The following is a 27,689-nucleotide window of genomic DNA, read 5'->3' on the forward strand; positions in this document are numbered from 1 at the left end:
TCGGTGGTCTTCTACAACAGGCCTTCTACAACCCTGTTCTACTGTTGCATAAGGGAAGAGCAACTGACATCACCTATCTGGACTTGTGCAAAGCATTTGACACTGTCCTGCATGACAGCCTTGTGTCTAGATTGGAGAGGCACAGATTTGATGGATGGACCACTCGGTGGATAAGGAATTGGCTGGATGGTTGCACTCAGAGAGTTGCAGTCAATGGCTCTATGTCCAAGTGGGGAGCAGTGACAAGTGATGTTCCTCAAGGGTTGGTGTTGGGACCAGTGCTGTTTAACAGCTTTGTTGGTGACATGGACAGTGGGATTGAGTGCACCCTCAGCAAGTTTGCTGACAACACCAAGCTGTGTGGTGCGGTTGACGTGCTGGAGGGAAGGGATGTGCCATCCAGAGGGACTTTGACAGGCTTGAGAGGTGAGCCTGTGCAAACCTCATGAAGTTCAACACGGCCAAATGCAAGGTCCTGTACATGGGTCAGGGCAATCCCAAGCACAAATACAGGCTGGACAGCAAATGGATTGATAGCAGCCCTGAGGAGAGGGGCTTGGGGGTGTTGGTTGACAATAAGCTCAACAAGACTTGGCAATGTGTGCTTGCAGCCCAGAAACCCAACCGTATCCTAGGCTGCATCAAGAGAAGTGTAACCAGCAGGTATGACGGGGTGATTCTCCCTCTCTACTGTGCTTTTGTGAGACCCCACCTGGAGTACTGCTGGAGGCACCCAGCATAAGAAGGACATGGACCTGTTGGAGTGAGACCAGAGGAGGGCCACAAAGATGATCAGGGGACTGGAGCACCTCTCCTATGAAGACAGACTGAGAGAGTTGGGGTTGTTCAGTCTGGAGAAGAGAAGGCTCTGGGGAGACCTTATTGTGGCCTTCCAGTACCCAAAGGGAGTCAGCAAGAAAGCTGGAGAGAGACTTTTTACAAGGGCATGTAGTAATAGGATAAGGGATAATGGCTTTAAACTGAAAGAGGGTAGATTTAGATTAGATATAAGGAAGAAATTCTTCTCTGTGAGGGTGGTGAGGTACTGGAACAGGTTGCCCAAGAAAGCTGTGGATGTCCCCTCCCTGGAAGTGTTCAAGGCCAGGCTGGATGGGGCTTTGAGCAACCTGGTCTAGTGGAAGGTGTCCCTGCCCATGGCAGGGAGTTGGAACTAGATGATTTTTAAGGTCCCTTTCAACACAACCATTCTACGATTCTATGATAATTTCTTCCAAAGCTTCAACTCTTTAGAGGTTTCCCTGGGATTTCTGTCTTTCAGGAATTTATAGAGCAAGTTCAGCAGAGAGGGTGTCAGGGTGGAGGGAAGGGGGTGTGTGATAACGTAAGACATCCTGAAATAAATTCCAAGAGTGCTCAAGAAATGAGACAGGAAATTATATGCAACTTATAATAAATTCAAACTGTCCCATAAAATAAATATAACTCATTTTGTTTCCATATGAATGTACTGTAAGGGTGTCGAATTTCCCCTTCTAGCTTTGTTGGATATAATCTCAGTCTCTGAAGTTTGCTAGTATATTGTTCAGATCCTGTGCTATATCAACAGACCCAGAAATGAAAGGGAATAAAGGAAGCAATAATGTTTCCTACTGTTCTAATGCTGGCATCAGATAGGTGGATTATTTATTTATTTATTTATTTACTTACTGGCTCATTTAAATCCCTGTATTTCTTTCAGTCTGGACTGTTAAAAGCATCTGTTGAGGGCAAATATAACTGTCCTTAACAAGCCCAGGGCTTGCTTTTGGGTTTTTTGTCATTTTAGTATGTGGATGGATTATGACTGTAAATGTGTTCTAGATGTGACATTTTCATAGTTCCTGTAACTTTTAAAAAAGAGAGTGGGGGATTTTCAAGTTACTGTGGTATGACCAATATGTTCCTTAAAGGTCTAGCCAGGGCCATGTTTTAAAGGTGAAAGATCTAAATTAGCTGAAGGGGAGAGGAAGTAATTAAATAGAAATCTCTGAAACTAAAAATTTGATCTGCCACAGCTTTAATTGTAAGACTCTGCTTTGCTAATCCAAACTTCAGCAGTCGCATCATTCTCCGATGGGCTCAGCCACCCGTCAATGCTTGTGAGCACCAAGGGAGTGTGTTGTCACATGTTACCAGAGTTGAAGACTGTCACAGGGAGGAATGCATACTGTGTAGTGTACTGGCTCTAAAGTGTGGATGTGTCTTTTATTTGGTGAGAGCAATGGAAACATAAATGTTTTCATCACATGTGATATTAGAGGGCAGCATGAGAATAGCAGCAGTTTATGTCCTGGCAGTGTTTAGGTCCTTTCATCTTTGTAATTCAATGTAAAACTGTGGAAAAAAAAAATCTGGTACTCTTAGAAAACTCCTCCACCTTGGTACTGCAAACTGTCAACAACTGAGTGCATTTTCCTTTAAAGAAACATATTCATTAATTTTAGATCAATTACTTGGTGATTTAGGGGGGAATAAATATGTTAGATAAACTCTGAGGACTACAGTTAATTCCTAAGAGTCCCATAAGCATTTTTTTTCCTGTCTTCCCTTTATTTTTTATGACAAGGGATCTTGAGCTTTCTCCATGATTTCTTTCTTTACTTCTCCCTCTTCCCTTCCTCTGCCCTTCTTCCTTTCTTCCTTACTTCCTCCCTCCCATTCTCTCTTCCTCTCTTCCCCCTTATTTTTTTACATAAATATTTCCCTTTCAGTTTTCCATCTCCACCAAGGCTTAATGTTTCAACTCTTTATATGGTCCCTTGTTGTTAAAATAAACGCATACACAGCTCCGTGAGGTAACTGAGGGAGATGGCAGACCATGAGAAGAATAGGAGGCTTCATTTAATTTGAATAAACCTCATAATTGTGGATGTTTATGTGAAATGACATAAATCTTTGGAGGGCTCTCCTCTCTTCTCTGAAATGTCTCCTGACTAGAGAGTGACATCTTCCTGTTGCAACCTATGGCACCTTGTCTTAATGCTCTGACCTGCTCCAGAGAGGCAGAGCCATCCTAGGACTGAAGAGCCTCTAAAATCTGTGCTGATGTGGCAAGGTCATCTCCAGTCTGCATGGGGTTTGGTGAATAGGACTCACTGTTGGACATCGTGACCTGTAAGGAAAGTTAGGCTGGGTGAATAGCTGAAACTTAAAGTCAGTTTACTAAAGCAAGGGAAAATGGCTAATATACACTTCTTCAGTGTACTACCCTGCCTCTTTGGGGGAGACCTGTTGTGGAGGTTTGAACTCAGCCGGCAGCCAGACTCCACGTGGCTGGCCGTTCACCTCCCCCTCCCCCCTCTGGTAAGATAGGGGAGGGACAAAAGAAGAGAATTCGTGGGTTGAATAAAAAGAAAGAATTTATTAAATATAACAAGAGAACAACAGTAACAATAGTGAGTTCAAAAAGAAAACGGGTAAAATGCAGCAGTGGCTTACCGAGCATGGTGACTGCCCCCCCCCAGCAACAATACCACCTGATGAGCAGTGTGCAAACCCCCAGCGAAAAGCTGAGAGAGAGAGCGAGAGCCTGCCCACCTGGGCATGACATCATATGGTATGAAATACTCCAATGAAAATTAACTCCATCCTGGTTGAAACCAGGACAGTCTCCAGCCCTTATTCCATACCATTGACGTTATGCTCAGGTTTCCAAACACATCTTAAGGGATCACTACCCCTTTTTTTTTCCCAGGTCTCACAGATATCATTCCCTTAGTCTATGGGGCATCCTTACACAATGTTTGCTGAGTTCATTTAGTCCATAACTTCGGGTTCCATCTGTTATGACAGTCTATAAGGCTGAGGAATGAGGCAGAGTTGGCTCAGTCAGTGGAGCAGGAGGCTTTGGATGTGGCATGGGAATGTTGCAAGGCACCAATTGCAATAACAGGGTTCTTTGGCAGTCCAGTTTATTGGCTATTCTCACCTAAAATCAAATCTCCCTGAGACACACATCGGACCTCTCCATCCTTCTGCATCACCCACTAAGTGCACCCAGGTCCTTGGGCAAAAGTAATCCCATGCATGGGTTTACCTTTACCCAATGCAGGAGTAACCCAGACAGCCTTCCCCAACATATCCCTAATGCGCACTATGGGGGCTTTATCCCCATTCACGGTATTTGGGGGTTTGATTGACCAGGGCCAGCTTGCTTGGCAGATCCTATGGTATTGGCTAACCAGTTGGCTTTTGCTAAATGCACGTCCCAGTGTTTAAAAGTTCCACCACCCATTGCTCTCAGTGTAGTTTTTAGCAATCCACTGTATTGCTCAATTTTCCCAGAGGCTGGTGCATGGTAGGGAATGTGATATATCCACTCAATACCATGCTCTTTGGCCCAGGTGTCTATGAGGTTGTTTCGGAAAAGTGTCCCATTATCTGACTCAATTCTTTCTGGCGTGCCATGCCGCCATAAGACTTTCTTCTCAAGGCCTAAAATGGTGTTCCGGGCAGTGGCACGGGACATGGCATGAGTTTCCAACCAACCAGTGGCTGCTTCTACCATTGTAAGCACATAGTGTTTGCCTTGCTGAGTTTGTGGGAGCGTGATATAATCAATCTGCCAGGCCTCCCCATATTTATACTTTGACCATCATCCTCCATACCAAATGGGCTTTAACCGTTTGGCTTGCTTGATTGTAGCACATGTCTCACATTCATGGATTACCTGTGCAATAACATCCATGGTTAAGTCCACCCCTCGGTCACGAGCCCATCTATATGTTGTATCTCTTCCCTGATGGCCTGAGGGGTCATGGGCCCAGAAAGCCATAAGTTGTTCACCCTTATGTTGCTAGTCCAGATCTACTTGAGACACCTTAATCTTGGCAGCCTGATCTGCCTGTTGGTTGTTCTGATGTTCTTCAGTGGCCCGGCTCTCGGGTACCTGAGCGTCTACATGGCGTACTTTCACAACCAGATTCTCTACTCGAGCAGCAATATTTTGCCATAATTCAGCAGCCCAGACGGGTTTGCCTCTGCGCTGCCAGTTGCTCCGTTTCCACTGCTGTAACCACCCCACAGCATGTTTGCCACCATCCATGAGTCAGTACAGAGGTAGACCACCGGCCACTTTTCTTGCTCAGCGATATCCAAGGCCAGCTGGACAGCTTTCACCTCTGCAAACAGACTCGATTCACCTTCTCCTTTAGAAGCTTCAGTAACCCATCATGTGGGGCTCCACACAGCTGCTTTCCACCTTCGATGTTTTCCCACAATGCGACAGGACCCGTCGGTAAACAGGGCATATTGCTTCTCGTTATCCAGTAGTTTATTATATGGTGGGGCCTCTTCAGCACGTGCTACCTCTTCCTCTGGCACCATTCCAGAATCTTTGCCTTCTGGCCAATTTGTGATCACTTCCAATATTCCCAGATGGCTGGGGGTCCCTATTTGAGACCGTTGTGTGATTAATGCCACCCATTTACTCCACGTGGCATCAGTTGGATGGTGTGTAGAGGGGACACTCCCTTTGAACATCCAGCCCAACACTGGCAATCGGGGAGCCAGGAGGAGCTGTGCTTCAGTCCCGATCACCTCTGAAGCAGCTTGAACCCCTTCATATGCTGCCAGTATCTCCTTTTCGGTTGGAGTATAGTGGTCTTCTGATCCTCTGTATCCCCGACTCCAAAACCCCAGGGGTTGACCCCGAGTCTCCCCTGGTGCTCTCTGCCAGAGACTCCAGGTAGGGCCATTCTTCCCGGCTGCAGTGTAGAGCACATTTTTAACATCTTGCCCTGTCCGAACTGGCCCGAGGGCTACTGCATGAACTCTTTCCTGCTTAATTTGCTCAAAAGCCTGTCGCTGCTCCGGGCCCCATACAAAATCATTCTTTTTCCAAGTCACTTGATAGAGAGGGCTTACAATCTGACTGTAATTTGGAATGTGCAGTCTCCAGAAACCCACAACACCCAAGAAAACTTGCGTTTCCTTTCTGTTAGTTGGTAGGGACATAGCTGTTGTTTTATTAATTGCCTCCATTGGAATCTGACAATGTCCATCTTGCCATTTTACTCTTAAAAACTGGATCTCTTGTGCAGGTCCCTTGACTTTACTACGTTTTATAGCAAAACTGGCTCTCAGGATTTGGATTATTTTCTCCCCTTTCTCAAAAACTTCTTCAGCTGTATTACCCCATATAATAACGTCATCAATGTACTGTAAATGTTCTGGGGCTTCACCTTGTTCCAGTGCAGCGCGGATCAGTCCATGGCAAATGGTGGGGCTGTGTTTCCACCCCTGGGGCAGCCGATTCCAGGTGTATTGGACACCCCTCCAGGTAAAAGCAAACTGTGGCCCACATTCTGCTGCCAGAGGGATGGAGAAAAAGCATTGGCAATATCAATCGTGGCATACCACTTGGCCACCTTCGACTCTAGTTCATATTACAGTTCCAACATGCCTGGCACGGCAGCACTCAGTGGTGGCGTGACTTCATTCAGGCCACAATAGTCCACTCTCAATCTTCACTCTCCATTAGACTTTCGCACTGACTATATGGGGCTGTTAAAAGGGGAGCACGTCTTGCTGATGACTCCTTGGCTCTCTAGCTGATGAATCAGTTTATGGATAGGGACTACAGAATCTCAATTGGTGTGGTATTGCCGTCGGTGCACGTTTGTAGTGGCAGTTGGCACCCATTGTTCTTCAGCCCTCAGCAATCCCACAACAGAAGGATCCTCTGATAGACCAGGCAACACAGACAGCTGTTTAATTTCTTCTGTTTCCAAGGCAGCTATACCAAAAGCCCACCGATACCCTTTTGGGTCCTTAAAATACCCTCTTCTGAGATAATCTATACCAAGAATACATGTAGTGTCTGGGCCAGTCACAATAGGGTGTTTTTCCCACTCTTTTCCACTTAGGCTCACCTTGGCCTCCAATACAGTCAGCTGTTGAGACCCCCCTGTCACTCCTGAAATACAAACGGGTTCTGCTCCTTTAAAATTTGATGGCATTAGGGTGCATTGTGCACCAGTGTCCACTAGAGCCTTATACTGCTGGGGGTCAGATGTGCCAGGCCATCGAATCCACACAGTCCAGTAAACTCGGTTGTCCCTGTCCTCCGCCTGGCTGGAGGCAGGGCCCCTCTAATGTTGATCATAATACTCTCTAACGACAAATGGGTTAGTGTGATGTGCACGGGTTTCAGCCTCACCTTGATCACTCACTTCTTGTGAATACAAGTCAGGAGTTCTTCTCATAGGATCGTGAGCAAAGTCGACCTTTCTGCTCCGTTTGGGCACTTGATTACTGGAAACTGGAGCAGCATTTCTTCTGAAAGGACGACATTCTGTATTGTTCTTCCTTCCAGCTCACATACTCGCCTTTCTAGGAGGTAGGTAGGTTTTCCATCACATTTCTACATGTCTTCTCCATAGTCACGCAGGTAATGCCACAGCTTCCCCCGTGGTGTATACCTGTTCTCTCGAGTTTAGAAACGATTGCTCCTGATAGCTGAGATTCTGGTCCATGAAGGTGGGGAGTAGCACATGTTCTCCTTAAATTGCTGGACATCTTGAGATAATTTGTTCACAGCCGCGATGACAGGGGAAGAGACACTTTCTTCATATTGTCGTAGTCGGCGAGCCAGTTCATTCACTGTTGGTCCCTCTTCGTCTGTCCAGTCCATTAGTGCTAATGCACTGGCATATGATGAGGGTGTGCTCTGTACAAAAGTCCTCCACATGGGCCGGGTGCATCGGACTTAATCTGGATCTGTGGGTAGCTGTGTATTATCTGGGTCATAGTAAACTACCTCGCGCACAGCTAACTCCCTCAAGTATTGAATGCCTCTTTCCATAGTGGTCCACTTACTTGGTCGACATGTCAAGTCATCCTGGAAGGGATACCTCTCCCTCACACTTGACAGAAGTCGCTTCCAGAGACTAAGATTGTGTGTCTCCTTTCCGATGGCTTTGTCAATGCCCCCTTCCTTAGACAGGGATCCCAGCTGCCTTGCCTCCCTGCCCTCTAGTTCCATGCTACTGGCCCCGCTATCCCAGCATCACAGCAGCCAGGTAACGAGTTGCTCATCTGGATGGTGGCTGTAATCTTTTCTTATGTCTCGCAACTCACTCAAGGACAAGGATTGGGTGACTATCACTGGCTCTGCCTCTTCCTGTTCTTGTGATGGGCCTGGTTCATCATCACCCTGTACACCACGAGGGGATTTTTTTGTGTATTTCTTCTTCTGTATGGGAGCAACTGACACTGTCATGAGTTGGTTCTCTGGTTCAGCTGCAGCGCCCATCCTGGGGCTTGTAGTGGCTGCAGTCTCTGTTACTTGGTTACTCTTAAATAGTAGCTTAACCATAAACAAAATCTGAACCACATGCAGGAAAACACTAACTCCGAACATCACGGCAAACATGTTTTTGTCAACATTCCAAAGATATTTGAACTCCCCAAATTTCTCGAACACAGCTGTAAATAGCCCCAGGACTGATGACTGCACGCTATCATAGATGAGCATTACCTAGTACAACAGAAACAAAACCTTAACCTACCTCTCACAGAAGGTGAGCAACAGCATGGGAAACACGTATTGCAAATGAGGTGATAAGATCTTAAGGAGCCAAACAATCCACATTTTACCCATTTTGTTGTTATCGCAAACAAAAAAGAAAAGCCCCCGTGCCCCACATTGGGCGCCAAAAACTGTGGAGATTTGAACTCAGCCAGCAGCCAGACACCACGTGGCTGGCCGTTCACCTCCCCCTCCCCCCTCTGGGGGGGGAGGAACAAAAGAAGAGAATTCGTGAGTTGAATAAAAAGAAATAATTTACTAAATATAACAAGAGAACAACAGTAACAATAGTGAGTTTAAAAATAAAATGGGTAAAATGCAGCAGTGGCTTACCGAGCATGGTGACTGCCCCCCCACAGCAACAATACCACCCGACAGCAGACGGCATGCACGAGAGAGCAAGCCGGAGAGAGTGACCGCCCACCTGGGCATGACATCACATGGTATGAAATACTCCAATGAAAATTAACTCCATCCTGGTTGAAACCAGGACACCTGTGGTCACCTGTGGTCACCTGTGTTCACCTGTGGAGCTGAAAGTGTCAGCTGTATGTCGGCCATTTTTTCTTGAAGCTGACTAACACAGCCCAGCCAACACACAGCTTTCGCTTCCACCACTTAGAAAATGCTTGGCATGCAATAGGCCTTGTCACAGATAACAATTTTACTTTTCTCTCTTTTCATTTCTGTGCACCTCTGTGGGCTCTTTCCCTGCCTGCAGTTTTTGCTACATGGAAGGCAAACCCAAAGTCCTCGAATGCCAGATGCACTTTTGAACCCATGCTGTTGGGTGGGTTCCGAATTCTGGAAAGTGATTTCGCCCATCCTGCAACTGACCCAGTCCTAGCCTTGAAAAGCCTTCTGAATCAATTAGGCGACAAGTCTGAGGCTGAGCCAGGTTGGACCTGCTCTGTATTGGATCACCCATTTAAATACAACAGTGTGTTGTAACTTGGGTCTGTGAGAGCAAGAAAGCAAGCTCGTGTTCACATCACTCTCCTGGTCTATATTTTCATATGGGAAAGTGGAGTGCGAGATAGAACTGATCTGAGTTTTATAAGGCACTGTTACAAAACGTTACAGGGAGTGCAGCATGCAGCATGTTGAAATGATACGGTGTCAGCTCCATCCTCTGCAGCAACCACCCCCCCACACACCCCCAGCTGGCTGCTGCCCTTTTAGAAGAAATGAGCTCACATTTGGCGCATTTCTCCTGGGATACAACTTCCAGTCCAGGTTTTGGAATGGCTGCTTAGCTCCTGAAGTCCTAAGATGGCTGTTTATTGTTTCTTCCCTGTTTTGTTGCAGACAAAGCTGTGTACTCCCTATTATAATTTTTAAGAGACTGCATATATACAGCCATATGACTTGCTTCAGGGCAGGAATCCCATGGGACTATGGGGACAGCACTGGAAATATTTTTGCCCTTCAGAAAGCACTTGATGTGTGTCACTAATGACTGTCAGAGGGTGCAAAGGTTTACAACACTGAGACTACAGACGTTCTTTTTTCAGGACAACAGAGTTCAGTGTGACACTTTGTCCTTATTAATTGTGCAATAACTGTATCAGGTCATATATGGCTAGGAAGGGAAGAGGGATTATTTCCCCCTCGATGAACCTTTGCTTTCCTGTGCAAAAAGAAAAGATGCCATAATTTCCCATTTTCTGTTCCCTTAGCATGACTGTGCTGTTAAAAGAAGACAAAAAGGAACACAGTGCTGAAAAGAACTAACACAGCAAATTTTTACTTATGTACCTGGGAACTGAGCTAGCTGTATGTATATCAGGTGTCTTCCTTCAGCGTACAGAAAAATTGTCCACCTATTGCTCTTCCCCTTGTCTGTGATCACAGGAGCAGAATAAGCATAGAAAAACAGCAGGAGGTTCTCAGTGAGATTTCCTCTTCTCTCCTTCTCATCAAGGTGTCTTCCCCTGTTTCTTCTAAGTGATGGATGACTTCCATCCTGAAGAAAGTAAATTAAAAACTACCCAGAAGGAGACTTAGACTTTTTTTGTTTATTCCTTTTTAAGAGGCTGAAATGAAAAACTAAATCCTGGGCCCTTTATCTGCATTAGCAAGGTCTGAGCATGAAGTAATTACCCAAAGTACAGTATATACCCTCACACGTGTGTGCTTCTGTGCCAGTGCCTTCCTTGGGGCGTGGAGTCACTCAGATCAAGGGTTTCATGTGCCAGGGGTTTTCCATAGGAAATACGCTCTTGATCCCCTCGCAGGCCTTTTGCCTGGTCTTGCAAGTGGAAAGGAGTCAAAAATTCCTCAGTTAATTTCCAAGACTGTGGAAGCCTGGGGCAAGTGGGCTGGTACTGTTCAGCTCACAGCCCCACACCCAGTAGGAGGGAGCTGCTGCCCTCCAGGAAGGAGGGGAGCCAATGTACAAGATATAGCCACTTCCACCTCAAGATGTCTGATGCTCATTGCAGCTACTTTTCTTTCCAGGTTGTTTGCCAGAGACAACAGTGTTTTAGCACTGGCTTGAACAGTTCCATAGGCATCCTCTTGATTTGGCCATATGGAACAGCATGCAGTTAATCATGGGAGCAATTGTGCCTATGGTCACTCAGCATCTCAGGTGCAGCAAACAGCTCTGGCAGCTTGGGCACAAGGGCATTTTCTTTCTTCATCTTGTAACTTCTGTGAGAGCAGAATTCCCATTACTTTGGTAAGAATGCCAGGTAGGCAGGTTTTCCTGGCTTTTGTGGTCCTTCATGGCTGGGTGGCAGGTCTGGTGGCTGAAGTTCCCTCTTCATCTTTATATGGAATACGGTCAGGATAATGGGAACACAAGCTATCTAACACACCAGCTAAACGGTGTTTGTCCATCCTGACCCCCTGGGAAAAGAAAATAGGTGGCGTTCACTCCCATTAAGTCCTTGGATATATTACTGAGGCTGCCTCGGGGACCTCTGCAGATACCTGCTTGGAGCTGGAGCTGGAAGACAGCTATTCAACTGTTGTCATGGGGAATCCTAGTGCTTCCAAGGAATTATGCTCCTCACAAGGATAAAGCTAACTTTAATAAGCCCTTTCTTCAGTATGGTACAGTTATTCTGGAAGAGTGGATGTGCTTTGGTCATACAGTACAGTTTAAAATTATGTGCAACTCTTTGCCTAGATACATTAAACATAGTTTTGGGGCATTGCAAACTGGACATGTCAGAATATTTTACTTATTATGTTTCCAAGGTAATTGCTCTGAAAAGTTTCAACAGCTAGTCAGGAATGTCTTGCATGTTAACATTTTGTTTGACAGTAATTACCAATATTAATTCAACTGGCTGTGATTTTGTTCTGCCTTGCCTTCCTTCAAAAGCCAGAGAATTCCAAGCAGTTTCCCATCTGAGCTGTAATCCAGCTGTTACCTTGGATGGAATGCAACAGATACGCAACATTGTGCAAATGAAAACTTATAAACCATGTATTTACATTGGTTGAAGTTTTGAAATACATGTTTCTTAAAAAGAAATGCGATCACTGGCCTTGTCTGCTGCTGTTACACACCTAGGTAAGTGCTGAGAGCAGTTTCTTCCTGGTTCACTACAGACAGCATTTCAGTACTGTGTCAAGTATGTATTTGACCTCAGTGACAAACATCAGAGGGTGATCAAGGATTGCTCAAAGAGGGAGAATGTATGGCTTGGCAAGAATTCATATAGGGATGGACTTGGACGTATCTGAAAAGGAAGGGCAGAAAGACCATATAATAGGGAAAAATACTGGTTTTCTGTCCCTAATATAATTTTCATTGTAGCAAAGACAAGTTTAGGCAGTGGCTGCAGAGGTGCCTTGCATATTGTCACTGACAGTTCATCATACCCCTAAACAGTGGGAATATGATAAGAACCAGATGATTTAAATTTTTTACCCAAACCCAGCAGTGCGTATCATCTGGGAAATAATTGTGACTTAAAGTCTGTATCAGTGCCTTAGTCAAACAAGAGGTTAACTACATTTTTCACTGTCTTTTTTGCTTTTTAATCTAGGGTACACACTGGGTGCTTGAAAAATACTTTAGCAGCAGTTTACTAAATGAGGAAGAAGACTGGAACCCTCAGAAACTGAGAAACAATTAAACGACTTGATCTGCATTTATACGCACTTTTTTCTGTGTGACGCTGACAAATAGTTGGATTCTGCAGGGATAGCACACTTCCAAACAAAATTTTAAATTCAATTCCAGTATGCAACTAGGATTTATTTTCTTAAGGCTGAACTCCTTTTATAGGTCTCAGGATACGAACAGAGGTCTTTCTACTTTTCATGTTTCTCTGTCTGTGTACGCACGCGTATACACACATGCTCTTAGAAGAAACATGGTTCTCTCATGCTGCAGCTCCTGGATGGCCAAGCAACTGTTGTGATTTAAGGATGTATGACACTTGTGATTTTTACATACTATTCTAGATAGTTTAAGTGATTTCTGTATACTGTGTGTTAGTGGAGAGGGTAGGAAAGACCTGTTATTCATCTCATAGTCTGAATAGAACATGAATACCTGACAATTCTTTAATAAATTCAGAAATTACTGTGAAACGCTGAAGCTGGATACCTAGCTCGTCCAGTCTTACATGATTATGTCACATTATTTTTGTTTATATTATAAGAAGTCCATTGTTCAGCTCATAGTTTAAAACCTATTATTTTCTTTTGTAAGCAACTTCACTGGAGGGCCCTATCCACTGGGAGTGATTTTGCAAGGCAATCCTTCTCGTTCTCATTACAGAACTCTTTGGGAGTCCTCATGCCCGTTTCCTCCAGAGCTGCTGTGTTGGGTGGTAGCTAAAGGATCACCCTCAGGTTGACTGTGTATTAGGATAATGAGGGATAAAGAAAGAGCTGATTTTGTTTAGTGCTAGCAGACTTACTTGGTTTATGTAGGTTATTGATAAGCAAATTGCTTGCAGGTGACATTTCTGCCTCTGATGTTGTAGATGTCAGGACATCATGATTTTTGTACGGACAAAGTAGTGGGTGTTTCCTGGCCAGCTTAGGCTGATATCCACCTAGAATGGGCAGAAGGGGGAAGGAAGCTCTTCTGATACCAGCAGCAGGGTAAAATAAGCCTTGATGACTGACTGCATTTTGTTTTGGTGGCATACACTCATTTCAAGAAGCACCAACCTGGGTTACTTCTGTCAGAGGTAAAAGACTTTTTCTAAGAAGGAAGTATTTCTTAACGGAAGCTTTTAAGAGGTGGTATCTTTATTCCTTGTAGCTTTAAAGGCATGTACCCCCCCTCTGCTTTTTTTCTCCTGTTTTGTTTTGGTTTGTTTTTTCTGTTTTCTCTTTATGGCAGGAACTTTAGGGCTTTAAAGGAGTACTGTAGGAGTTCTCATGTTGCAGAACACTGCAATGTTCTTGACTGTTACCATTTTATTGTAAGTTCTTCAGTTTAGTTCACTTTGTTGAAAGTGGATAGAAATTATTAATTAGTGTTATAAGCTACTTTTGAAGAATCTGTGCTAAACAGTGAATTCTTAGCTAGTAATGGTAGATATCCTTTGAAGCTGCAATAGACCGTCAGTAGACGATCTTCAGATTTAAAATGGCTTTTTAGGCATTGCTGGAATTTCAAGCTCAGTCTTAACTGTGTAGTTCACAGGATGGAAAACCACTCTACTTTCTTTAGCATTAAACATGGATGGAATTGAAATGAATTATGTTTATTCCACTTGTTAAAAGAAAACTTGGATCCTGCTCCATCTTGAGATCACATGCTTTCTGGGAAGATATAGGTCTTATAACAAATCTTGGAATGCAAATAACAGGCACATGGCTCTCCTCTGGGTGGGAGTATAATTTATTTCAGAAAAAATTTGGACCCTTAGAATGTCTAGCTGTGCTGATGCTTATAATTTTGATGAGGTAAGATTACTTGGTTCATGTAACTTTACCTTGCAACCCTTTTTAATTATGTCTTTGGGCTTTGGCTTTGGGCTTAATTATGTCCAGATCAGGATAAGCACCCAATTGCAGTTTGAAGATATTTGTTTCCTTGTAAACTAGAAGCACAGACACACATTTACTTTTTAGCAGACTAAAAGTGCAGGTACATATTTTCATTTTACCCTTCAGAAAGCAGTCAGCTGAAATAACCTCAGTAAATTGTTGTGTTGCTTCTTTTATCTCAAGTGTAAAAGTTAATGAGATTGTATCTAGAGGATAGATCACATCTGACCATAGTCAAAATTTGATCGCTTATGTTACTTTATTTTTTACATTTACCCTTGCAATTATTGTGTTGAAATTAAATCCTTTTTGCATTTTAATAAAGGTAAGATAGACTGAGTGAGTCAAATAATTGTTATACACTCATTAGGCAAGTGCAGTATCACCTCTCACAGACTAAATTAATTTACCTTTTTTTTTCCCATCAGTGGATCCAAAACAAAATTACATCATACTAAATGTTACAGCAACAAAAAGCTGATTCAATTACCCATCTAAACTATCTTCTAAAAGCTGTTCTGCAGAAGGAAGCGCTGCATGTGTTTAAAATGCCATTAGAAACTGTGCACCATGAAACAAATTAAAATTGGAGGTTGGCCACACCATGGAATAATCATTTTATTTGGCATAGCTGTCAACCTTCACTTGGCAAAAGTGCTAAGATAGGGCAGCAGGATCAGACTGGAGGTGCTTCAGCAGAGCTGTTTGAAGAAATCTTGCCTTCTGCCTGCTTGCTTTAGCTTCCTTTTCACTCACAAGATATATTTGATTAATTAAAACCCAAAAAAACTTTACAAATTGTGTGGGGTCCCCTTTTCAGCCCATCTTTTAATGTTCTGCTCCTGAACCCCTTTAATTTGATGGAGTTTTCATTTGACCTCATCATGCTTTGGACCAGATCCTAAAGGTCATTCAAATGAGTTGGCCTTTTTTGTGCCAGAAAGGCAAATAGACTCAACTCTATTTAAGTTGCATTTGTGCATTTGCCTTTTAAAATACTCTGGTTTAAAAAAGGGAACACTCATGCCCTTGAGGGCTCCGTGAGCAGCAGCATGAGGAGTGCAGCAGATGACCACTGTGAAATGCCAGGGAGCCGTGGCTGGGGGGACAGTCTGGTGTGTTGCTGTGTGTTGGTCCTGCACCTGACCCTTAACACTCACTGAGCCCTTCCTTTCAAAAGAAATAACCAGATTTGGTGTGTTTGCAGAGAGGAAAATCCTTTCTTTTTTAACCCATTCTGCCCACCAAACAGACTGACTCATTCTTCAAGATCGGGTTTGGACTCTACCTTGATAAAAGCAATAATGGGAAGAAAGGGAAAGAGAGAGAAAACGGCTGGACAGGTGTCCTGCAAATCTTATATTTTTTCCTTTAAACAATAACTCCGTAGAAATTTGCCAATTTGGCATACAGTCTGAGCTCACTTAAGCAGGTTTAACACCATCAACTTTCATTTAGTTACTGCTAATTTGTTCTGCCAGTGTATATCAGAGTAGTATCAGGCTTTTCGAAGGAATATAACAATACAATTACTCTGTCAACCTACTGATCCATGAGCTAATGACTTGCTTCAGGGCAGGAAGAGTCCCATGGGACCATGGGAACAGCACTGGCAATGTTTTCATCCTTCAGATGCATGGAGCTAATGACTGTCAGAGGGTGCAAATGCGTATAACACTGAGATTACAGGCTTTCTGTTTTGAGGAGAACACAGTTCAGTGCGAGACTTCGACCTTATTACTGAGCTGAGTATAGAGATAGCTAATAAAAGACATGGGCTTTCAATTCAGCTAATCTTATGCCTGCCTGTTTGGTTTATTCAGCGTCATAGACAACACTAATCGGTGAACTGCAATCCCCTCACAGAATTTTATAGGACTAAATGGCTTCCATGTTGGAAAATTCTCTCACTATTAATGGTTAGCATATATAATGTGTCCCCAGCTCCTTAAAGTATACTGACTAGTTAACCTCTTACCTTGATATATCCCAATTAACACAGATTTCATATCCTAATGTGCCAGACTTGGTCCTTCGCTCTACAGACACAGACTGTTCAGTTTAGGATCTTGGTTATGTGTGACAAATTCAGTATCTTCCTTAAACAGATGTACATTGAAACAGTTCACAACCCTAAACCTTCACCAATGTTTATTTTTTCTGCCTGTGAATAATAATATTCAAGACTGGTATATTTCACCAGGTTTCAGATTTCATGACAAAACTTTTACACAGCTTCACTGAAGATAAAATTATTTCAGTGTTGATTTATCTGTGTCTCAAATAATCTCTCAGTGCTGAAAGCTGAAGTTGATTCCTCTAACATGGGCCAGCAATGGTGCTTGATGATGTTTCTCTGATGAAGTTGTACCATCAAAGCCTCCTTCATATAGTTGTCTTGCCTTCTCATTTATTCCAAATACAGTTAGAAATGTTATTCACCAGGTGTTGGCCCACAGCACAAGCCAAGCTTTCAAGGAGAGCACTGCCTGGTCTCCGTCAGACACGGACATTTTCCATGCACTTTTGCATGCTTCTGTAGGTTATTCAGTTTCTTCCAGGAAAACCACATCGTCCATGAGGGACAGTATCTAAATGGTTAAATCATTTTTGTCCTGACAGATCTGTGTTTCTGAGGTGTACTTGTATGAATGAAAATGAAATGCTGGATACATGTACAACTGCATTATTTGAGTCAGATACTGCTGTACATTTATGAGTTACTCCTAGAAGAGCTGAGCATTTCTGAGTCCATCAGTTCTGCTTCTCTATAAAGTTGTTTGCACGCAACCGCTGGCATTAACAATAGTACTGCCTGGGTCTGTGCCTGGCATTGGAGAACTCCAGCTCTTCAAGTAGTGTGCACTTCCTTTTTTAAGTTAGCAAATAGTAGGGATAAAACAGTTAAGGAATCTTTGTCCAGAAAGTTTTATAGGAGATCTTTGGACAGAGAGTAAGTAATGATAGTTCCAGTTCCTTATGGTGAGTGCATGAATGTCGTTATGTTGAATGCCTTTGTATCACATTGATTCACTATGTTGTGATTCTTTTTTTCCTCAAGAGCATCGTGGAAGGCACTTTTTATATGCCCTTTCATAGTTTCTAGCACAGCAACAAAATGTCAAAGCACAATTTCTAATGTCTACAATACTCCACCTCTTCCTTTAATCAGGAAAAATCCTTTGTCTCACTGTTGTCCAAAGTGCTCTTTTATAATAGTCATCACCAGTCTCAAATTAAGACAGAGTATGATACTCAAAGGATGAAAGCAAGTTCATACAGCAAGCCCCACTGCAGGAACCGGCTGCCAATCAGTAGGAATGACAGAGAATAACATATTTATTCAGTGCTTTGAATGACCAAGAAGATATGCAGTAAAAAAAAAGGTTAAACTAGCAACAATGTTTTTTGTCCTTTAAATTATTTTTCCTGATTTTTTTTCCTTCTCCCTCTCCTCAGAGCTCCAGAACAGCTCGCTCAGAGGAAGACCAGGACTCACTGTGGGATGCCTGGGGCTCATGGAGTGAATGTTCACGCACTTGTGGAGGAGGGGCTTCGTATTCACTGAGACGCTGCCTGAGCAGCAAGTAAGTGGGTGAACACTTTTTACTTTACTGATAGGAGAAACCAACTTACTTGTATGTGTCAGACCATAAAAAGTAATCAGTGTCTTGAACTATGCTGAGATTTCCAACTCAGTGTTAAAAATTATGGTGTTTTTTTAATTCAGGCAAGCAGCCAACATGTTTGATAAGGCAACACCTTTTTAAAACATAGTGAGAACCTATGGAGATAGAAAAGTTGCCTGAACAGCTTGCAAGGCTGCCAGCTACTAAAAAATTAAACCTCCCTACTCTTTCACCATTAAGCGGTAAGACTCTTCATGCATTTGTACCGGACTACAGCTAATTCACTAGGTTTAGTGCCCCACAGTCTCTTAAACTATAAAAGTATCACAACACAACATACTGAGCTATATAAGAAAGAATTATAATTCTGCTGAGGATATCTTAGGAATTAATTTTCAGATAAGAAGTCTTCCATACCAGGAAACTCTCCCCAACAGGCAGAAGTAGAATGGCCCAGTGCAAAGGTAAAGTCTGGGTACCGAGTCAGGCATCTGAGATTTTATTCCTTCCCAGTTACTAGCTTGCAGTGGAACACAGACGAGTCATTTGACGTCACTTCCACTCTGTAGTAAATGTAAGTTTTACCTGCAAAATATTTCTAGCAAATACTATTTCTATCTACTTTAGGAAAAAATTTACCTGCAGTAAACATGGTATATGTGATAAATATTAACAGATTTCTGATAAAGGATATGAAGGAAAACTCCAGACCCTCCAGACCCAAACTTTGTGGCTTACTGCCATCTCTGATACCTTATATATTGTAGTATAAAAAATGTAATATAATTTTCCATCCTGCACATGTTTCTTTTGTATGTTCTTTCATGTGTTTATAAAAATGTTAATAAATGTTTAACATTTGTTAACAATGTTAATAAAACAATGACAATACACTCCAAATTGTTTCCTACAATCTGACATTTTAGTACATCATATTGTTTAGTGGGACAAGTAACAGTACAAGGCACTGAACCATAAGATCAGAATACAATATTGTGTATTTTAGCTTTATCTGTAGACAGTTCGGTCTCTTAGTTCCAGCAGTTATTGAGTTGACAGTGTGCAAAAGTCTGCTTAAAAGAGACAAGCTAGGCAAAGGCATCTACTGAAACCAGTGGGAAAACAGTACTTTTCCATTTCCATGGAAAAAAGAATAATAATTTGGTTTTTTTAACTTGGGGACAAATTCTCATTTCTTGTTAGTTCCATAGGAAACAGTGGTTCTGCAAACGCCTCAAAATCAAGAATTGCAGGGTCAGGAATTTGTTTTCAATCACAGCGTATCCTTTTCAGACATAGGAAAACAGGTGATCTTCTATATGTTCCTTTAATGTAAACATGAATCCAGACATATTAGGAGATCTGGGGGATCTGAGTAATACAAGAGCTTGCTGACTACACCTCTGCTCCCTCACTGAGAACTGCTTCATAATTTCTAGAGGAGAAAAGTCTTGGAGGTCCATGACAGTAGTAGTAGTAGTCATAGGACTCTGTAGTATGTAAGTATAAACCACCCTTTCTGGGCAGGCTCTCCCTATCTGCTCCTCTTGTACTATACAGGATGTCCCTGAAGCTACCCCAGTGGAACAGGAAATAAAATTATAAATTGCACAGTACTTGTTTTTCATACAATACCTTACTACTGTCCCATCAGTAGATAAGCAATGGTTCCTGCCTTAAGAAACTAACTACAGACTTTGGCCGTTCAGACATGGAAGCCCCCTGTTTCCAGGATAGGATGCAGGGGTTAAATTAAGTGCACAACATTTGCTAGCCAGTGACTATAAATCATAAATAGTAAAATTTGACATGGAATTAGCACAGTATCAAAAGTGTGATAGTTTTTCCTTTTTCCTGGTCTCTGTGTGATTGCTAATTAAATAAACAGTTTAAATTATTAATTTCTGTGCTAGGCAAACATTTTAAGTCACTAAGAAAAAGGCAGAGAGAGAGCAGGGGAAAAAAACTCATCCAGACTTTGATTTGGAAATAAGCCTGTGCACATGAGTATTTCAAACCTGGCAAGGCTAGAACAAAATGTCCACCCTTCTGGGACAATTTCTTGGTTGGTACAGTTTATCTCATGTATTTGCTGTGTATATTTCATGGCAGCATGAAGGAGGATACTAGATACTTCTGGCAAATGAAAACTGGCAGCACATTCTGATGTTTTGGAATGATTTAATCCTAAATATTTCTCATCCTGGGAGAAATTTTCATAATGCCTTACATCTTTTAGTTCTGTATGAGGTGACTTTCAGAGCATTATATGAAAAGAAAGAGCCCAGTGCATCTGCTTTGAAGAAATGCAAAGTCTAATTGCCCATTGCTAAACACCATTAGTATATGCAGCTAAATAAAGGAAAACAGTTTTCTATCCAGCTTTCATTTGCCAAAGTTATGTTAGTGCTTGTGTTGTTTGTTTTGGGAACATGTTTTGTGTTAGGCCTTTGCAGCTGTGATGAAAGAATGGAAAGTGTTAGTGAGAAATTCTATTTTCTAGTGTTTTAGATGGCAAACATTTCAGGGTAGGGGCTGTTTAACAGTACATTTCATTAGAACAACTGGTCCTGATTATGCTAAGGACATTTAGCATGACAGTGATATAAATAAATATGCCAGTCACACAAGCAGACAAGAGTTGTCAGCCCAAGTCAACCATGTGCCTTGGTATTTCACACTGACAGCAAGCAGCACTTGGGTCACTCTGGTGGCAGAATAAGCCCCAGGAAAATAACATTTTGCTAATTAGTTAAAGACTGGGCTAAAGTGCAAAGCACGACACTTTTTGTGCTCTTTGTTGGCATTAACTCTTTATAACTTCAGGTATTCTTGTTATTTACACAAAAGGGGAGACCCCCTTTAAATGTTACAGTTGTTTGCCTCAACCGACTTGAAAGTCAACCTCCCAGCCTAATTATATATTGGGGGAAGAAGTATTTATTTTTATCATGTCAGTGTTTTGCCCTTCAGTTTCAGTATTTTTTTGGGGGGGGAGGGGGGGGTGTGTACAAAGATCAGGAAACAGAAACTCATCTGTCTCCTCTCCATCATGAAGTGCCATGCAGCACTGCTCGTCAAAACCTGTAGAGAGGAGAACCACAGACCACTCCTGTTTTTCTTGAGGGCCAAACTAGAAAAAGTTGTGCTTCTACAGAGAACCAAGTTTTATTAGCTACAGGGATGCTGGAAATGCATAGGCAGAGCAGGTGGAGAGACACTGCATTATGGTCTTTGCTCTCTTCCTTGGAATCTGGCTATTATTTGTTGCAGTCTGCCTGCTGTACAGTAGAGCTGGAGTTTGTCATCCCGCATGGTGATTGATAGTACTTACAGACCTTCAATCAGGTATTAGTAAGTGTGCATGTTGATTCAAGCAAACAGAGTAATGAATAGCTGAATGTTCATTAGATATCTGAAGTTCATGTGCATTTATTTAATTTCCTTGTATTGGAATACATTTTCAAATCATAGAAGAAATTATAAATTCTCTCATGCTAAGTTCACCTGTTCTCAACCTAAAAATATTATGTGTGTTCTGGAATTGTACTTTACATATTGACAAGTACTCCAGTAATATCAATAGTGTTTTACTGTTTCTATGCTTGGCGAGAAGATAATTGTGATTTTTTTCCTATCGCCTTCTAAATTCGTCATCACTTTCTAGTAAAGTAAGGTTGTAGGTAGCAGAAGAGCAGGATGTCCTAGAGTTTGGGGAATGATTTTAGCAGATAATTGAGAAGTCGTCTTTCTTCAAACTGCTTAGAAACCCTACCTGTTACTACTGCTGCTGTTCCTGGTTAAAGCATGAAGCAGGGAACAGTTTGTGTGAGTGTACAGCAGAGTGCTAAGCTGGCTATGGAGGCCCATGGATACTGAATCTGGGTTAAGGGGTCAAAATTTGAGATCATCACTCTTACCTCTGGGAAATCGTGTGTAAGCTGCTGAATAGAGTGGAGGCTTTCCACCATTAGATGAGGGATGTATGTTTAGTAGCAGAAGAAAGTCAACATTAACATTTTCCTGACAAATTTCCCTCAGTGATGAAAGTGACAGCAATTCTAAAAAAAAAAAAAAAAAAGAAAAGGAAAAAAAGAGGGAACATACATGAGGGAGTCACGATCCCACCTTTGTTCAGATGCTTCATACTGGCTTTGTTACTTGCAGGAATATATTTTTTTCACCTTTTCAAATACCTCCCTTCCTTCCTTCAGCTGATGGCTGCCTTTTGGTAATGCTAGCAAACCACCAGTATGAAACACCCTTTCCATCAGCTCTGCTTGCTAAAGTAGCTAAAGTACATGATTCACTAGTTTGGTTGTTCAGCCTGTTATAAATGCAGAGGCAGAACCAGAAAAATAGTTTTATAAATTTATTGGACTCGGTACGCTGGGGAGGGGGCTTTCCGCTCCACACCGACGCACGCTAGGTGGAGCTGTGCCACCCCCCCTTATAGTTTACCCTCATGCATATTCACAAAATGGGCGTAATTCTCCCCAAAAAGTTTCCACCTCCTGGCTGCGCAGGCGCAATAGAGCTTTCTCGAACCTTCTCCCAGTCTGCACATGTGCAGTAGAGCTTCTCGAACTTTCCCGGGTCTTCTAGGGGCTTCTGACAGGGGTCCCTCCAGTACTTTTCCACTTGCGCAGTAACAGTCCATAGGAGTCTGTGTTTACAGAAAAAAAACTCCAAACCATTTTAACAACAAAACCATGGTAAATCCCCTTTAACTTATATACATTGCGAAATACCTGCAGGACACCTGCTCCTCACATTAAAGTTGCTATATTCCACAACACAAATCACCATCACATTCTTCACAAGCCCACTGCCACTGCATTCTGCAAGATGAAGACAGTAGTTCTGCAGAAATGACTCTCAGTTTTATTGTGGTTTGACTCTGCTGATCAGTAAAATAGCCACTGAGACCTTTGGAGGTTAGGTTTAATAAATTAGCTAAATTAGCTAAAATTAGGTCAATTTTATACTGTGTGACATTTTTCATAAGTCAGAAGCCCAAAGTAAATTGGATTTATTTCATTACGGCGTAATATTTTCTCATTTTGATCACACAGATTATCAATTCACAACTCAAGCATCAAATGCTTTGTGGCCTGTCATGATGATGGAATAGATGCATGTTATTCATGTTAGTTTAAGGTTAAATAATAGAATTAGAACTCATTACAACAACACTGACCATCACTGAAAAGTGGATACATCAAATACTACATATTTTAAAAATACTGTTTAAACTTTCAGCTGTATACCTTTAATACCAGAACATTGTCTACTGTTGTGTTGCTGCTTCACAACTGAATTTAGAATTTAATCCAAGCATGTGGCTGTGACCCCTAGTTTCAAGCCACATTCACAGACTTATCTGTCTGGGCTTAGATCGCAAGAGAATCTGAAGTTTTTTACATCTAACATTGATAAAAGGTCCTTTAAACTTTCTAAGTGAAAATTATGATGAAATAGTTATTCTAGTTTTTGGGTTACTTCATTAGATAGAAGCTAACATGAACTACTGCAGCTGTTGTGCAAAGATATAAACGCAGTCTGCTCTAATCCTGGCACTACTAAATAAGAAAATTATGTCACTTTATGAAATGTTCCTGTGCCAGTCAGAATGATAATTTTAAATCCTGTGGGTTTTTATGACTTCTAGAATAAGCTCTTTGCTATCTTAAGGTCTGTAGAATAAAGAGCAAAATATTTTTGTGCAAATGCTATCATAACTGCTGAATACATCCACAAAAGTAAATAGCGTTCTGATGAAGCATGTCATGCCGGTCAGTGGGAGAACAATCAATATTATAAAATTCTTAGGTCACCTGTGCTACCAGATGATTTTGGAGGATGGTTCTCATTACCCTGATCAAAACTGTGTCTGTATGCTAGCTTTATGTATTACTTCCTGCAAATGACCTTCAGGTTACCTCAATAACTTGGTTATTGGCTTCAGTTGATAGCTGTAGCTGGTTTACTTGGTAAAGGACATCCTCCACGCTATATTGGATGGTTTTAAACATTTGGAAGATATTTTGAGTATATTTAGTTTGTAGATGCTTCTGGTTAAAGCTGTGCCATCTAGCAGCATTTTAAAAGGGAAATTTTTATTCTGTTTACTCTGGGATTAGTCAAATCTGTAATTATGAGAACATTTTCTGATTTCATCTGACGGAGAAGCATTTCCATTTTTTGAGAGAGATTACAGTTCTAACTCTTCCTGATGGCAGAAGCAGCAAACGACAAGTTTAAATTTGAGTCAACACTATAAAAATCTGCAAGTTTCATGCAGTCTAGGTCAGTGTTGTAATCTGTGGAGTGATTGCTGATGGTCTTTGGAGAACCAGTTAGTCACCTTGTGCAGGCTGTCCTAATTTCTGTCTTCTGTGCCTCAGTGAAGTAGCTAAAAATATATAAAATGCTTTCCTAGTGTTGTTTTCCCATGTAATACTTCGTTAGAGTTGCCACAGGGATGTTTTATGTTGGTGTTTTGAGTGGGAAACTGATCTGTGTTAGAATGAATGCTAGTCAGTATTGCCTACAGATGAGTGATGGATATGGTCTCCATAGATCTGTCTCTCTGTTGAGGAGTAGCCTACCTAACAAAATGTCTGTGAAGCCTTCACTTGGATGATATACTGTTTGTAAATCCAGGTTCACTGACAGAACTCTTGTATATTCATAATTCTTTCAATAAATCTCTTCTGGGATTTCAATGAAAAATAATTAAATAGGCCAGGCCTTTGCTTGATGGGGAGTTTTTGTAAGCTTAGTTAAGTGATTCTCTGAAGCCCCAAGCAATACATTGTACAGGAGAAAGCATGATCATTTCAATGGATCTGGGCTAACACATGTGATTCAGACCCACGTTCAAACTTCCTCAAATCATGGGGAACTTGGGTTCCTGCTCAGCAGATTTGTTTTGTAAAGACCAGCTGCAAACCTTGGATCCAGATCTGAGCTCAGGCATGTTCAGATTTGGGGTGTTAGTACTTTTGGGCCTGCAATGTGTTCTAGATGCTATCTTTGTGATACGGAAGGCCAGGTGAGATTTAGTATTGCATTTTCTTTCCATTTGAACTGTGAAGAGACCTCTTGCCATTGTTTTGCTGAAAGGCACTTGTTTAATTCTTGCGGTTTTTCTGCCTTTCTTGGCCAGTGAGCAACTGAAAAACATTTGCAACTGTAACTGCATTCTGTGTATCTTCAATATGCGTTGTATGTGCAAATCTAAAGACACTTTTTAAAAGAATCTTAAGAAAATAAAAAATACTACAGTGACAAACATGAGAGACTAAATGCATGAAAATGAACAGTAGCCTGAAAGCACTCTGAAAAATTTTTCTCTTTCTTTTCCTTTATTTTTCTCAAATTTGATTTTTGTTATTTTAATTGGACTAGCTAGTCATATTTTATTGAGAGTTCAGGAAGTGTTGGTTAATGCCAGCTATTACTTAGAAAATAATATTCAGAGGCTCTGAATAACACAAAAAAAGTTTGAAAGTAAAAATTGGAGTAAACTCTATTCTGTCCAGCAATTTGTACAGCAAAAGACCACAGTCTGCTTTACTTTTGGGTAAATGTAATGCCCACCTTAAACTCCAAGGGTAGCAGAAGCTACTCAGAGTAAGACCTTTATGTGGGTTGGAGCACTGTTGGAACTGCAGCTGATCATTTTATAACATTCCCAACAATATTCTCAGTTCTGAACTGTTTCCCTCATCAAACTTCCAGAATTTAAATTTAAATTGTGACATGAGCCTAATCATACCTGTAGAAGGAAAGGCTTATCTCTGTCAGACCAATAGATATAATAGCTTTCTTGGGGCTCTATGCTATTTTGACTAGGCTGCTAGAAATAGCCAACTTGGTATATCAGTAACTGGATGGCTAGCTACCTTTAGGTTACTTGGGTTATTTCTTGCACTATAGCTTACAGTATAAACAAACCTTTAGAAGAGATTGGATGGCATTCTGTACGGATGTGGTGGTTTGACCTTGGCTAAATGCCAGGTGCCCACCAAGTTGCTCTATCACTTCCCCCCCTTTCCCCTTTTTTTCTCAACAGGGCAAAGAGGGGAAAGAAAATAAGATACGAAAACAAAACAACCCTTGTGGGTAAAACAAAAGCAGTTTAATATAAGCAAAGCGAAGCAAAGGTCCGCGCATGGAAGCAAAATAAAGAAAACAGATGTATTCTCTACTTCCCATGAACAGGCGATGTCGGGCCTTCTCAGGAAGCAGGGCTCCAATACGCGTAGTGGTTGCCTCGGAGGACCAAGGGTGACCCACCCCCTTCCTCCTTTTTCCCAGCTTTATACTGAGCAGATGTCATATGGTCTGGAATATCCCTTTGGTCAGTTCGGGTCAGCTGTCCTGGTTGTGTCCCCTCCCAAGATCTTGCCCAGCCCGTCCCACTGTGGGGGAGAAATGTCGGAAAGAGCCTTGGTGCTGTGTAAGCACTACTCAGCAGTAGCCACAACACCAGTGTGCTATCAACACCCTGCCAGCTCCCAACATAAAACACAGCACCATGAGGGCTGCTACAGGGGAAAACCAATTCTGGCTCAGCCAGACCCGGTACAACAGAGCATTCAACACAACTTCAACAGTCATCAGGTAGCCAAAAACAAGTAGTTGTTTTGTACTAATATCACCATGAAAGGGACTTTGTCTTTGAGAAGCACTATTTACTTGTCCTTCAAATTCCTAAACGGTCAGTCAGAGTACAGGTTAAGTATCAAAAAAAGGCACTTTTTCCTTTTTTCTAACAGCATTTCTTTGATATAACGTATTGTAGGAGTCTGGGCCGCGCTGGGAGAAAGTTAGTGCAGACAGAAGAATGCAAGGACGAAGACAAGGCCAGCAAAATAAGGCTGGCAAAACCACACAAGACAGCAAATAAGTGAGAAACACCTGTGGTCAGCAAAAGCACACAAGTCTGAGCAAAACAGGGTATGAGATAAGGGAGTTTTGGCAAGTTTTGGGCTTTACGTGCTAATTGCAATTAACCAATGCAAATGCTTGTAGAGGCACGTGAACAGCGCGTGTAGATGACCCATAGCCTATTAGAAGATAGATGAGTGCGTGTACGGAACTTAGTAGAATATAAATGTAACCAGAAAAGGAATAGAGAAAAAACAATAATATATAATAAAAAGATGGACGACCTGATCATCACATTGGTGTTGCGTCGTTTCTGTTCCCGCACGGAGAAATAAGGACCCCGGCTAATGGTGACTCCGACAACGTATAGTCATATTCCATATGTGTATAGCCATATTATATTATTTTGATTCTAGTGAATTTACTCTAGATACACAGCAGAGTTTCACAGAGTAAAGCCCAGTATGGCTTTTTCGTTAGTTGCTGTCATGGTTTAACCCCAGCTGGCAACTGAGCACCATGGAACTGCTTGCCTACTCCTCCCTGCTTCCAGTGGGATGGGGAGGAGAATTGAAAAAAAAGTAAAACTTGTGTGTTGATATAAGAACAGTTTAATAATTGAAATAAAATAAAATATAACCATAATAACAATAATAATAATG

The 27,689-nt window shown here is 41.9% G+C and overlaps 1 protein-coding gene across 1 annotated transcript in view; it reads left to right on the plus strand.

Annotated features, from left to right (window-relative positions):
- Nucleotides 1-27,689, plus strand: part of ADAMTSL1 (ADAMTS like 1) — a 215,776-nt gene that overhangs the window by 7,188 nt on the left and 180,899 nt on the right. Inside the window, exon 2 of the mRNA XM_074812177.1 lies at nt 17,960-18,087. Within this exon, the coding sequence (XP_074668278.1) occupies nt 17,960-18,087 (128 nt within the window). The remainder of the gene's footprint in view (nt 1-17,959; nt 18,088-27,689) is intronic.

The sequence above is a fragment of the Strix aluco genome, chromosome Z, assembly GCF_031877795.1.
Source record: "Strix aluco isolate bStrAlu1 chromosome Z, bStrAlu1.hap1, whole genome shotgun sequence".
Taxonomy (NCBI): Eukaryota; Metazoa; Chordata; class Aves; order Strigiformes; family Strigidae; genus Strix; species Strix aluco.